Source organism: Prionailurus viverrinus, chromosome D2, assembly GCF_022837055.1.
Source record: "Prionailurus viverrinus isolate Anna chromosome D2, UM_Priviv_1.0, whole genome shotgun sequence".
NCBI lineage: Eukaryota > Metazoa > Chordata > Mammalia > Carnivora > Felidae > Prionailurus > Prionailurus viverrinus.
Genome location: NC_062571.1, coordinates 55340772 through 55355363, shown reverse-complemented (window position 1 = coordinate 55355363; position 14592 = coordinate 55340772). Strand labels below are relative to the sequence as shown.

The 14592-nt window shown below is 48.3% G+C and overlaps 1 protein-coding gene across 20 annotated transcripts in view; it reads left to right on the top strand.

Annotated features, from left to right (window-relative positions):
* SORBS1 (sorbin and SH3 domain containing 1) overlaps window positions 1–14592 on the top strand; it is a 232478-nt gene that overhangs the window by 145828 nt on the left and 72058 nt on the right. For all 20 annotated transcript variants that reach the window (XM_047825223.1, XM_047825222.1, XM_047825217.1 and 17 more), the window contains 3 exons: window positions 2649–2678; window positions 8210–8382; window positions 10145–10208. In XM_047825223.1, coding sequence (XP_047681179.1) covers window positions 2649–2678; window positions 8210–8382; window positions 10145–10208 — 267 coding nt within the window. The remainder of the gene's footprint in view (window positions 1–2648; window positions 2679–8209; window positions 8383–10144; window positions 10209–14592) is intronic.

The following is a 14592-nucleotide window of genomic DNA, read 5'->3' as shown; positions in this document are numbered from 1 at the left end:
TGTGGCCTCCAAATTAACTGTCCTCCATGAATCTGTGTTCTTCCAAAGGTGATAAGGGTCCCAACCCCCACCCTAAACTATATAAAAGACCCCATTCTCCTTTCAGCAGGGTCATACCCCCTACTGGCAATGGCTTTCTCTGCCCAGACACTGTCCATCATGCAGGACAAAGTGAAATTTTGATTCTCTGTGAACTTCTTTATGATTCATCTTTAAAAAAAAAAAAAAATCCAGTCAAACAGAAGTAAGTTTGTTCCCGGAAGGAGAGGCAGTTTCTCTAAAAATGGGATTTATTCCCAAGGCAACTTGGTTTTTGGGAAATGCCAAAAGTAATATCAGCCGCTTCCACAACATCCCTCTGATGACACCTAGTGAGACATCTTTGGGCACAGAAATGCCCAATTCCTTTTTGTTTCTTTGAGCAAACAGATTCCTCTTATTTGCCCAAATGTCTTTGCTTCTTGCCTTTCTCTTTTGTCCAGTCTTGCCCTTTGGGTTTAGAGATCAGATTCGTGCTGCCTGAATCGCACATCCTTCAGAAAAAGGATACAAGTACGTTGGGGGTTTTTTTTGGAATAAAAAGTAGCCTGTCATGAAGAGCAAACCATATGTTCCCTGAGGAGGTGGAGCACCAAGAGGGGAGGAGAATGGAAACACCTAGCTTCGGATTCCTGATTGTCCGTGGGGAGTAGGGCGCACGTTTCAGGCCTTGCTTTGCAATTTACCCGGCCTGGCAGCAGTGCTGGTAGACGGTAGCCATGAAAACAGTTTCTTCACTATTGCAGAGTCTCCTGAGGGAATGATAACTTTACTCTACTTCTGGAATTCTAGTTTAGTCATCCTAAAAAAGGCTTACTTTTTTCTTGCCTAGACAGCCCCAGGGCACAGTGTGACAATAACCCTGTTTCTCCAAACCAGGCCCCCCGGTTGCAGACAAATGGGGGGCAGGGGGCACTGCACGTCTAGCCCAGCGCTAACGGCCACGCACAACACGGCTCCTCGCCCCTCTCCTCGGCTTTCACACCACACATCTGAGGGCAGATCACTTAAAATCAGTCTGGAGGGAGAATTCGAACCAGAAAACTCAGGACTGAAGAGGCACGTGGATCTCCTAGCTTAGAACTTCTCGGTCTTTAATGTGTACCGTCTTGAGAGGACACACTTGTGGATCCGGATTCAGGAGGTCTGAGGCAGGGCTGAGATTCTGCATTTTTTTCAGCAACTTGCAAGGCACATCGATGCCGCTGGTCCACGGACCACGTCGGAGAGCAAGAGTTGCCGTGGTTCCCAGACTCTGGATCTCATGGTCACATGAAGCGGTCTGGGAACTAGCCCAGGGTTGCTAATTTCTAACTTTGGTAAATAACACCCCTGAAGAACAACTGCTGTTATCCGTATCACATGTCATTCTCTAAAAGAAAGGCCATTTCATATCTCAGAAGTAGCGACGACATAGTCTTGGAAGTTGAATAAATTTGATTTTGCGTAGTAAGAAAGGCCTTGCCTCTAGCTGGCAGACTGGAGCTTGAGAGCCATAGATCCGGTGGGCACTTTGATGTGACGGATGAGGAAACAGGCTGAGAGCTGACGTGATTGGCCAGTAGCCTCCAGCAAGCTGCTGGCAGTGCTGAGCCTGGAGCTCTGTTGGGCTCCTGTTGTCCAGTTGATGTGAACTATGTCCACATCCAGAGGTGGACAGGCTGTTCCACAGGCTGAGCGAGGCCCCGCTGCTCTGTTTACTTCTTGCCCACATGGATTCTGGAGGGAGGGTGAGGCCGTAGCCAAGGCGGATGATGACAGCACCCAGGGGCTGGCAGGCGCTCTATTTTTATCTGTGTGGCTGCTTATATTTAGCAGCTTTGGAAGGTAAAGGTCATTTTTGTGCTTATCCCATAGCACGTACACACAGAACTCTCCAAAGGAGATATTGGCCTCCCCTCCTCACAAGTGCCCGGGAGGGTGAGGAACCGATAGACCTTCCATGTTAGGGAATAGCGATGGCCCGGCCATCGTGGTTGGAAAGAACCCTGGACTAGGAGTTGGGGGTCAAGGTTCTAGGCCCTGCTCTGATTTTCAGTGTCATCATGGGTAGTTTGTGCTGATTTTCTGAGACGTCTCAACCCACCTGACCTACCTGCTAGAGTTGTTGCAAAGATTAAAAGTGTTAACATGTGTGAAAGCTCTTAACACAATGTCTGGCATTTGGCAGAGCTCTCAGGAGACGGTAGCTGCCTTGGTTATGATTACAATTACATTTCCCTCCAAACGTAGTAAGACTGGGGTCTTTATAGGGTCCTGGTCCCTTGAAACCAGAGGAGTTGGGAGGAGTCTCTTTCCATGATCAGATCACCTTGAAACCAGACATAACAACCAGAAGGCAGTGACTGTTTCCTGAATCTTGGTGCAAATGTAGGAGGGTGGGCTGGGGGGGGGGTGAGGAGGGGGGACTAGGACACACCACGCCTGGATAAGAAAGCTGTGTTAATGCCCCTGCATTCAGCTGGATGTGGTGACTATGCAACATTTGACATCTAAGGCCAGGGACAATTAGGGTGCCAATTTGGGGATGCTCACGAATTCTGGCGTGACTTCCCGGTCTTGCCTTGTCTGTGTAAATCTCATGATGTGTGTCCTTTCTCTTACCACAGAACAGCAGAAACGACTCAGTAGCCTTTCAGGTAGGTACCAAGTATTTATTTACATGCTAACACCTTTGATGTGTGTGCAGCAAAGTCTGAGGAGCCCCTCTGCTATGCGGGGGACTCTGCTGCTGGACCACAAGGATGGTGAAAGCAGGCATGGTCCTGCAGCCTGCGGGCTAGTGGGAGCACACCCAACGGGTGACCCTAACCAGTACACCTGTTCTGTGCAGCTGTGATATGTGTCTTGATGGTAAGAACAGGGTACTCTGAATAAAAAGAACAAGGAGTTGTACCTTAGCACATTCATTAGAGCATTCATGGCAGGCCTTGCTGAAGAAGTCACCTTTCTGTTTGCTTCTATTCCTCTTCTAGGATGTGACAGGTCAGGGTTAGGAAATGTGGGCAAGTTCTTTTATTTGGGGGCAGCAAGCCCAGGTGCCAGTAAATGACTCTGCATGATGGACCTGGGTGAGAAACTCCAGACCAGCAGTGCCTGGAAGAGGGTGTGAGGACTGCTTCCTGAACTTGGGCAGGCATCAGAATCTCCTGGAGAGCTAGTCAAAACCCCAATTCCAGGCCACAGCTCCAGAGATTTGGATCTAATGCATATGGGTGAGAACTTACATCTTAACAGGTTCCCCAGTGATGCTGATGCTGCCCTGTGTACTGACCACACTTGGGTATTGCATTTCATCAGGAACTGACAGTGCTGGGCATGTATCTGACAGATCATCAGATGTCAGGGCTCGTCCCGATAAAGTATGCAGCACTGAGGCAAGGGCAGGTGTGGAGGGAACAAACGCACAGCCAAACCTGTGAGGAAACCCAGGAATGGAAAGGTTTTACCATCTCCTTGTGGCTTTCTGCTTTGAGTCCTGGTTCTACTGCTTCCCGTTGGCGGAGCCTTAGGTTCCTAATGATCTAAGATGTGAGTTACTGTTAATCAGTAGGCACCTCCATTGATTCATTTGTCATTTTATTGAGTTGCCTGCTTTGTATCAGGCCCTAAGCCAGGCTCGGTGGCCATGACTGGGCCCTTGAGCAGCCCGTGGTGTGCTGTGATGGTTCATAACCTTATTTTTGGTGATGGACTCATTTGGAGAATCTAATAAAGGCAGTAGATGCATTTCTAGAAAAAGCCACACGTGTCAAACGTGCGTGTGGTGGATTGGTAGATACTTGTGAATCGGGGCGGGAATCCCTGATCTGGTGGGCACACACAAGCCACCGTTTTCTGAGCGGCTGCGTCACGATTTCTGTGTTCTTTCATGCTACTGCTGCCCTTGTGATCTGTGGAGAGCCTGGTGGGGAGAACATGGGCTTCTCACACCCTCTCAGCTTTATCGGGACTTGGCCCCAGGACCAGGACAGGCCATGGTTGAGCACAAGGTGCCCTTCGCTGCCCCCTCCTGACTTGCCACACCGACTCACTTCACTCCCTGGCCCCAGCCCAGGTTGCTGAGAATAGGGTGGCTCTGAAACAAGGTAGCTCCTGTGAAGGAACGCCTTCTTGCCTTTGGGATTGGAAAGGAGCATGGAGTAGATGAAAAAAGGTGCTCAGACACAAGTTAGGAGACCCAGAGTTTGGTCCTGGCTCTTTCCTCTTACAACTGTGTGTCCCTGGGTAAATGACCTTACCTCTCTGAGCCACAGCTTCCTCATGTGGGAAATGGGGATGATAATCCTTGTCCTTGCCTCAAAGAGGTGTAAGGATCACGTGCGACAGGAAGGGGGGTATGCCTTGCACACTGGAAAGTGCTCTGTAATGTTAGGGCTTCTCCACCAGGCTGGCAGGCTCAGGCCACTTCCTTGACTCCAAAATGAGCCTAATGTTTCCATCTTCCTTGAGTTTTGGGACAGAGCCACTAATGGTATTTGATAGAGTGGGACATAAAGTAAGTGCACACTAAATGTTCATTTTTGTTTAAAAAAAAAAAAAAAGGCACCCTTTTGTTCAGAAGCCCTTGATGGAGAGAAGGCTGGCTGGGCTGACTCCAGTCACTGACTCCATCAGTGAGGCTTTGCCCATCATACCTGTGGTGATGGCACATGGAGGGCCGCCCATCTCTCCCACTGTCCTTAATGGGTTTTTATTGAGCCTTTATGGGGCTTCTTGTTCAGTGAGATGCACTTGGGATTGAGTCCCACATGGTGTTTAGCCACCTCAGTTCGTGGTCCTCTTGGGCAGATGGAGAGGAAAACAGGTCAGGGCTGGAGCACAGGGGCTGATATACATTCTCAGGGAGATGTCAGCATTGCTGTGGCTCTCACTCACAAATCTGTGGGTGTGAAGAAAAGGGAAGCTGCCCACAAACACAGAGGCCCTGTCCCAGGTTGTCAGCATTGTCACTTATTTAACGACCCTTTGCAGCACCTTTCTTTTGAAATCAGTATAAAACTAGAAAGAAATGCTCCTGGATGTCCTGTTGAGGGGTCAGTATTTGCCTATTAAGAAATAGCAGCAAACCCTCATTGTAGATGTCAAAGGGTGGTCCTGTCACCTGCATGGTACAATGAAGTGTCACTTTGGGCTTTCACTATATATATTTAAAAAAAAAATTTTTTTTTGAGGCTGCAGTTCATCTCTCTGTACACTGAAATTCACTCAATCATGAATTGCATGATCACAAGCTTCTGAAGTGAAATAATTCAGGGCTCATTTCTGTAGATCTGAAGAACTTTGACAGCCTTGGAACAAGTCCATGAACTGTCAGCCTGAGTTTTGCAGTTAAGTGATTGTTGTTAGAGCCACCTGCCCTAACAATTAAAAAAAATTCTCTGGGCCTGAAAACCCTGAGAATGGCAAGTCTGTGCTCTGCTTCTGAAGAGAGGACATTGGAGCAAGGAGTGGGAGCATCTCCAAGCACCAGGTGAGACGGCTCAAAATCAGCCTCACCTGCTGCTTGGTGGTGACACTTAGGAAGGCCTTTCCAGGTGGGAGGAAAATGCTCAGCAGAGCCATTTCAGGGGTAGACTTTGGTAACTTGCAATCGCCCCTACACTGCCAGGCTTCCTGCCAAATCCTTGTCCCTCCCTTCTGGGAGCCTGAGAACTCACCCCATAAAGCCAGTCTGGTCGTAACATCCTTTAAAGCTCATGGTGATGATGTCAGGGATCAGGTTTTCTGAAGCATTCACTAAGCTGAGTCTTGCACAGAAAGTTTAGAAACCGTTCTGTGGTCACAGAATGAGTACTTGGTTCAGAAGTTGGTTTATATACAAAATGGAATACTACTTGGCAGTGAGAAAGAATGAAATCTGACCTTTTGTAGCAACGTGGATGGAACTGGAGAGTGTTATGCTAAGTGAAATAAGTCATACAGAGAAAGACAGATACCATATGTTTTCACTCTTATGTGGATCCTGAGAAACTTAACAGAAGACCGTGGGGGAGGGGAAGGGAAAAAAAAAAAAAAGAGAGAGGGAGAGAGCCAAGCCATAAGAGACTCTTAAAAAATGAGAATAAACTGAGGGTTGATGCGGAGTGGTGGGGGGGGGGGGGTGGGTGATGGGTATTGAGGAGGGCACCTGTTGGGATGAGCCCTGGGTGTTGTATGGAAACCAATTTGACAATAAATTTCATATTTAAAAAAAAGAAAAGAAAGAAAAATCCAGGCAGTGTCGCTTTGTCGGGCAGGCAGGCTGTGAAGGTTGTAGAACCTGAGCCCAGCTGAAGCAACGTCACCCCACTTCCCCGCCCCTCCTCCACACCCCCCCCCTCCTCCACACACGGTCATCTGTGACTTGGCTACAACTTTGCCTCTGCTCTCGGGTCCCTCCTTTTTACTGGATTTTAGTCTCGAGCCAGCACTCTGCACCTTTTCCTTTTCTAAAATGAGTACCTCTCAGTCAGTAAACAGATCCTGACTCAGCATTTCCTAATGCCAGGGCACATCTCTGTCCCCATCAGTCTCACCTCATGGGTGTCACTGCTAGGACTTAGACACCAACATCCCCTCCCCCCCCCCCCCCCGCCCAGCTTAAACCTTTTTCTCCCTTAACCTCCTGACCTGTCTGGTTGCCACCTGCCACAGTCCATGCCTGTGTGCTGACTCCCTCACTAGCTACTTCCCTACTTCCTGCTTGCGTGTTCATCGCTTTTCCTGCAATCTGGCATCTACCACCGCTGCCCTCTGAAACTTGCTCCCACCGGGGATCCTGTGACTCTTCTGCTTTGTTGAACCCCCTTTCTATGCTCTAGTTTTTCTTCCTTCCTTTATGGGTTGAAGCCCTCACATCTCTGGCTTCAGCAACACCTCACTATTCCTTTCTGATTCATCTCCTCTCCATCCGATAACTCCTGCATCCTTTGGGGGGTCCTTTTTGCTCTTCAGCACGTGATGTCAGCCCTTAACTCTGCCCGCACTTACCCCTCCATCTCCTTGACCTCAGCCATTGCTTTTATGCCGATGGCTTGGGAATTGCACTCCTGCCAGGGCCCCTCACCGGGGCCCCGCTCCTCTATTTCTGCTTGGATATCTCACTGTCAAAGTTACCATGCCTGAATGGAAACAGCCATCTCTCCCTGCCTTCCCCACCCCAGTCCCTTTACTAACTTCTGTTTGGATCAGTCCAGGCTCGAAACCTTGGTGCCATCTTTGAGGGAGGCAAGACAGGATATGGTTCAGAGAGAACTGCCGGAGTCAGGTGTCCCTAGTCCAAATCCCAACTTGGCCACATGCCAGCTGTGTGACCTCGGGAAGGGTACTTTAACCTCTCTGTGCTTTGGCCCACTTAACTTTTTAAAAAATGGAGGGATAACAGGTTCTTCCTCATATAGTTATTGGGAGGATGAACTGAGGTAATGTATTTGAAGAATTTAGCATAGTACCTGGCACCTAATAAACTCAGAGTAGTTCAGAGTCCCCTTGCATTTCCTGGTGGTGTTCCCTCTGCCTGGAACACCCTTCACTTACCATCTGGCTGACTCCCTCTGAGAGGTCAGTCCAGAACCTCAGTTCCTCAGCTAAGTTGGATGCTGACTCTCAGCCCTGGTCATCCTGCATTCTCGTCCCTGGCTCCCTTGCCCTCTCTGCCCATGGGCCATCAGCTCCTTGAAGGCCCAGGCTCTGAGAGGTTCACCCTCATGGCCACAGGACATGTGCACGTATAGCCATAGTGCCTTCCTATGATAAGTGACGTGGCTTGGAATAACAGTATCAAAAGTAATTTTATAATCTGTAGACGACACGTGGTATGTTCATTAGCACTCTGTAACCTCTAGTCCTGAATCAAACTCTAATGTGCACTTAGCAATTTAAAGGCCAGATGGTAGATATTTCCATCTTCGCAGGCCATGCAGTTTCTGTTCGAGCTACTCAGCTCTGCCGTTGTAACTCAAAAGCATTCATAGATAATACATAATGAATGGGTATGGCTATGTCCCAGTAGAACTTTACAAAAGCAGGTGACCAGGCCATAGTTTGCTGACCCATGCTTTAAGTGAAACTCCTTCTGATTGGGAATTTGCAAATACACCCCTCCCCTCCCCCCAGCTGGATTGTTTGGGAGATTTTTGCTTCAGAGCCAGCAGAAGAGCTTCAGCTGACAGCTGTTTCTCACTTCCAGATCCTGTCTCAGAAAGAAGAGTGGGAGAGCAGGACTTGGCACCAGCCCAGGAAAAACCCAGCTCACCTGGAAGGGCTCCTGAAAAAAAGGCAAAGGATGACAGTAGACGGGTGGCCAAGAGCGCTCAGGACCTAAGCGATGTTTCCATGGATGAAGTGGGCATCCCACTCCGGGTACGAACACTGACCCAGATGTCTTCCCTAGGTTTCCTCTTACACCAGTGACCAGTGTGCACCTGGGTGCGTGTGAGCCCCCCTGTGGTTTGCAAAGGCCTCATAAGGAAGTCCTCGCCACTGCCCGCTCTCCAAGCCTGCTGAGGGCCACAGAGCCTCCCAGAGCTGTGTGCCAGCCTCCTGCCCCACCTCGGTCCTAAGTGCATGACCTCAGAGTGCAGTAGCTTTTCCCCAAAACATGTTAGTGTTAATAAGTCTCATGAGAAAAGGGTTTTGGGTTCATATGACTATAGGTAAAGGAGAGTGGGGCAAAGGCAGAGCGGTTTTTCTGCAGCTGAACTTCTGAGAAGCTCCGGGCACATGCGTGTTCAAGGGGAGATGTTGTGGGCATTGTTTCCAAGTCTCCCTTCTTTTGTCCATTGGAGCACACTCAGAAATTGTAGGTCCGGGATTACAGAATCCTGAAGAGAGTGTGGGGCTCAGGGTCCCTGGTTATGGGTTCAGGAAGACATTTCCCTGGATGAGAGATACCCCATCATCGGGGGTGAGCAAGAAACTAATGGAACCACAGAATGAATACAGGCTGCCCCAGATCTCCCCCTCTGTACTGGGGGGTGCCAGCCTTATGCAGGCCCTAAGGGATTCAATGGAAGCCTGACTTCTGAAGCTGGATTAGAGGGAATCCCATTTTTTGCCATGGGCCCTTCAGAACACTGGCTGCGATGTTTCTCTACAGTTTCCATGTAATGAACGGATTGGATTTTGTTTCCCTTTGGGGGAAGCCAGTAGAAATGGCAGTGGGCTAAGCCTCAGAAGAGCTGTTGTCTGGCCCTAAGTAATAATAAGTATATAATAAATAATAATAGGTAGAAAGGGAATTGTGACCGACAGTAATTGTGGCTACTGCTTGCTGAGTGCACCATGTCATCATTCACCCTACGAGGTGAACGCTGATATAATTCCCATTTTATAGATGAGGAAACAGGGACTCAGAGTGATTACGGTCCTGGCCAGGATTGCACATCCTGTGGGTGAAGGAGCAGTGTCTCTGAATCCCATACCCATGCCCCCTAACCATCATGTGGGGCAGCCCTCCCACTCACCTTCTCACCAGCCCTGTGACCTTGGGCATCATTTCGACTTTGTACCTCATTTCCTCATCTGTAAAGTGGTAGTGAAAATATCTGGCCTAACTACCTACCCGTCCCCTTCCTTGTTTTATATTTGTCTTAAAAACAGCTCAGCTTTGTGGTTAAGATGAAAACTCTCTGGCATTGGCTGCTAGAATTGGTTACATTTGAATGTATGTGTTCTAAATCTGGCCCTCTCCAAGGTGACTCAGCTTACTCTGCTACAGAATAACCTGAAATGGGTGGGGGCTGGGCCTGATAGGGAAATATCCTTTGTCTTTTATGTTTCTGGGAGGCTTTACTGTGTTTTAGTTGTCTATAAATGAAGACAGATTCTAAGAAATGAAATTTTAAAAAATTGAATGAACACATTTCAAGAGGATCTTTGTTTATTCTTTTCAAAATCTGCATTCTTTTTGGCCACCTATTCAGGTCGGAATCTCTTGGTTTATCTATTCTTAAAAGTTTTGCATTTTTAATAAAGATTTAAATGTAGGCTCACCAAGATGTATAGAGTTACGTGAGTTTTGACGTCAGATGTCACTTTCCATTGTGCTTTCATAATCGTGGAGGTTCTGAAACGTGCTGACATTTTCCATTTTATTTTACCCTTTGCCTTTGTTTTTCTCTAGAACACCGAGCGATCAAAAGACTGGTACAAGACCATGTTTAAACAGATCCACAAGCTAAACAGAGGTACTGATTTTCATTTGTAGAAGCTGTGCTGTATTCCTATGTTGACTGATGTGGTGAGGACTTAGACTTGCTTTGCTAGGATGCCAGAAGACTGGGCCCTACGCTCGACCCATTGGGCACCAGCCTGCCTGAGCCCAGCCATGCACCTGCAGAGCAGAGTGGGGAGGGAGCGCTTGTGCCCTGCCTCACGTGCGGGATTTTAGGTCAGCTCGCAAGTCCTCCCTCCCGGGTGTCGTGGGCTGCAGCAGGCTGAGCCCAGCATCTGCCTGCCCAGGATGTGAGCAGCTCTGACTGCCACCTGCTTCCAGCTTTCAGCGCAGCTCCCCGTGTCAGCCCGTGACTGCCTTGTAGGCAGAGCAAGCTGAGAAAGCACTGAACCTGGGAGTGAAGAAAACTGGTCTCACCTGGATTCAGTCCCACAAGCACTCATGTGACCTTGGGCCGGTCACATGCCTCTCCGCATTTGTCCCTCTTCCTTTCCTCCAAAGGATGTTGCAGGGTCCAAATGAGCGCGAATTCTTCCTAATGAAGGAGAATGTGTGGTGCACCTGTAAGGTGTTAACATGAAAAATAATCTTCCCCAGCTGGGAGCCAGCACTTGGCAGGTAGCCCTGAGAGTCAGTCAAGAGCTGACACACCAAAGCCCGCTGAAGCTCGAAGAGAAGCGCTTCCAAAGCAGGGGTCCCCTGGGCTATCAGCAGGGGATCCAGCATGGTGGGAGAACCCAGGCCAGTGCTCAGGCGGCTCATGACCCCTCCAGCTCCCATGCGCCTGTGCCACCAGTCAGCTGACAGGCAGGGATGCAGCTGCGCTGTGGGGAGGGTGCCCCTCCTCCCAGAGGCAGAGCATCCTGTCATTCCCTGTGGCCAAATCCAGTCTGGCCGCCTGGCAGATGACACATGAAGGCAAAGAGAAAGCATTCTGGTCGATGGTGGCCTGAGCCGCAGCAAATAACCAGTCTCTCTGATTAGCTGCGGCTGCCAGCTAAAGCCACTGTTAATTAGCTCCTGCAGCGTTCACAATGAAGCTGGCCATGCCTCTCTCCAAACCGTTTCAAAATTCCAAGATGCTCAATGTTTCTAAACCAAGGGTAAATCCACTTTGGTTGGGTAGCTGAGCTCAGTCATGGTGGTGATGCCTGAGGCTGGGTCTCCAATTGGGTGACGTCAGTTCTGCTGGTCACTTGCTAAAGCTGCTGTCCATTTCCCCCAGCAATCTGTGTTTCTCTCATCTTGAGACCTGGCTTCGGCAGCCCAAATGCCAAGACACAGGTGCATATGTGAACAGTATGTTGTTCTGCCCCACAGGCAGCATCTCTCCTGTTAGAGGGATTAACTCAACCCAAATTACAGGTTCTAAACAAAACTACCTGCCCTAATGGGAGACAGAGATGTGTGAAAAATTAAGAATCCACTTGTTTGTTTGGAAACTTGAAGCTTTGTACTAAATCCCTCTTGCTTACCAGATCCTCTGTATATGTAATTCTTGGTCCAAGAGGAAAAAGGGTATTGTCTCTTTAGATGTGTCTCAGTAATTCAGGCGAAAGGACTGGATTTTTCAAAGCAATTTGAGTTTCTTTCCTATCACTCGTGAAGCCTAGTACATTCCAGAGTTCAAGGGGCCTGAATTGTGCGCGGATCCCTGTTCGTTCATTCTCTCCATTTGTATCTTCCTCTATTCTCTCTCCCAAACCTGCTCCTCTGCCTAGACACTCCTGAAGAAAACCCTTATTTCCCTACGTACCAATTCCCTGAACTTCCTGAAATCCAGCAAAATTCTGAAGGTACCATAAACTTAGACAGTGTATCTGTTGTCCTAGCCTTAAATTAATTCTTATAGTTCCATTATAGGAATAAGATTTGGCTTTTAGATTTTGTTTTTTATAGTCATTTTCGGTTGGTGAAAGTCTCATTTGCATGATGTGCTATATTAAAATAACTAAGGCCTTTCTAATTCATTAATCTCGTTTTAAGTGTGATGCTGTGTGCTTTAATAACACTAAAATAGGTAATCGTTCAAAAGAGCCAGTTGGGGATTTGTCAGTTCCTCCACTTCATGGTGGGTGGTTTCAAAATCCACTGCTTTTCTCTGCTACAGAGGACAATCCCTACACTCCTACCTACCAGTTTCCAGCATCTACTCCTAGTCCTAAATCTGAAGGTAATTAAAGGAAAATCACGTGCCTATCTTTGTACTGGTGCTGTTACTTTCTTCTTCACCTTGGGGTTTTTTCTGGTGGCTAACGGGCTGTCTCCCAATCTTTTGCTTCCCCCAACCTTGTGTTTTGTGGTGTTGCTTCACTCCTCGCTGACTGTATGACCTGAGTCTATCCGGATGGATTTTCATACTGTTCCCTTGGAGTTTACATGATTAATTGGGTAACCGATGTAGCTTAGTTATAATGCTTTGAACGTGTGGGGCTCTGGGAAAAGCTGCCAGTGTTTGGGGTGGTCACATGGTATTGGCGGCTGGGCAGTGACTCAGGGAGGCTGTTGTGATGCTGATGGGAGCGGGTAGACAGGCCCCCTGTCAACAACAGAAAAATTACCCACTTCCTACATGTGCAACAACTTGTCGCCGGCCCCCTCTTGTCATGGACCCTCAGAGTGCGTCTCCTTGGTAAGGAATTCCCAAAGAGGTTTCCAGGTATGAGGTTCAGCCATGGTGGGAGATGACATCTCTCAAAAATAAGGGTTTTGGCCAAGTGAGAAAATGTTTCGTGAAAGAGCTGGCTAGGAATTTGGACCTGCTGGGAAGGTTGGCCACACTTGTATCTAAGACTTTTTTCTGGGGCAAGAAGTCTTGGTGTCAAAGAAGGTTCTAAAAGGTAAGATAAAGGCACCATCCTGAGAATTATCCTGTCCTGGGGATCGTCTGATCTCTGGGTGAGTGACCCAGAGAGCAGGAAATGGAGGGGTACACAGAGGACATTTCATTAAATGCTCTTCTAGGATGAGATGTTGAATGCTCTGAACGTCACTTATTCAACTAGTACCGAGCACTTGCGTTGTCCTTGGAACCGAAAATAGTATCGTGAATAAGATAAGTCCTCTGTTTTCAGAAGTGCACGTCTGGCAGAGAGGTAGACGCGGCCCCTTCATTGCACTATGTCTGTGGGGGGGCACCTGCAAGAGCATATGCCCCGAAGACTGGAGGAAAGCTTGCTGGTGGAAAGGGGGCCCTCCGTACATACCTGGAGAATATTGATGAGTGAGGCTTTGGTACCAGCATTCCTTTTTAGGGACGAAGCCCAGTTCACCCCCCCGTATTTCTGTGCTCTGATTAGCCGAGAAGCCATCCCGCACAGCCCTTCTCATCACTGGTAGATTCGTCCATTCACTCATTCACCAAACTCTCATTGACTACTTAACATGCATGAAATGACACTCTGGGAAGCGTTAGATACAGTTTTAGCTAAAATACCATATTCCCTTCTGGCTCTGCCCTTGATGTGCTAGTCAGTGGTTTCCAACCTTTTCATGTCTGGATCTGAACGAAAAGAAGTCTACCAAACAAACCCAGGCTTCACATCAGATGCTGATGATTTCATTATAATCAGCAACCTCCCCACTTCCAACAAGAACCTATTTGGTGTGAGGTAACCTCATCTTTTGATCTTGGGGTGCTGATTCCAGCCAAAAGCATTGCTTAAGAAACAACTGAGCTGAATGAGGGAGAAATTTTTTTAGGGTAATTTTGACCGTGCAGTGTTTAGTTGGTGCCTCATTTGGACTTGAGAGCCCAGCGCACTCCTAGGGTAGGGGTCCCTTCTGGGGAAGGTGACAAGGGCACTGCAAGCCTGAAGGCACAGTGTTCTGTGGGCAGAGGAAGGCCACCTGGAGAAGTCCTGGGAAGAAATACAGTGATTCCGTCGCACTGGAGGAATGCCGGGGGCCTGCCACAGGCAGTCAGCCTGGCTGTCTGTCTGAAGCCAGGGTTTCGTGGCCTCACGCCCAGAGCTGCCGTGTCATCGGCTGCCACACCTTAGCAACCCCAGCTGACAGTGACGTCTGCTGTTTGGGACACATCAAGTCAGGCACAAGAGGGAATTGAGGTTATTTTTCCTTGAGGCATAAACAGTAAGGGACGATATGATAGCTTTTCACCCGTAAAGTGGGAAGCGAACCTTAATATTTTTTATTTTCAAAGACCAAAAGGATGAAATTGTCTTGAAGGATAAAAAGGGAAAAAAATTAGATTGAACATAAAAGATTCATAACAACCAAGATGATTAGGTTTTCACACGAGTTTCTAAGAAGTCTTTTTCCCTGGAGACCTTTTTAAAAATAGGGTAGATTCCATCTCGCCCCTGCTCCCTGCTCAAGATGACAGATCCAGACATAGACCACAGACGGATTCAACTGGATGAAGGCTTTTTACAAAT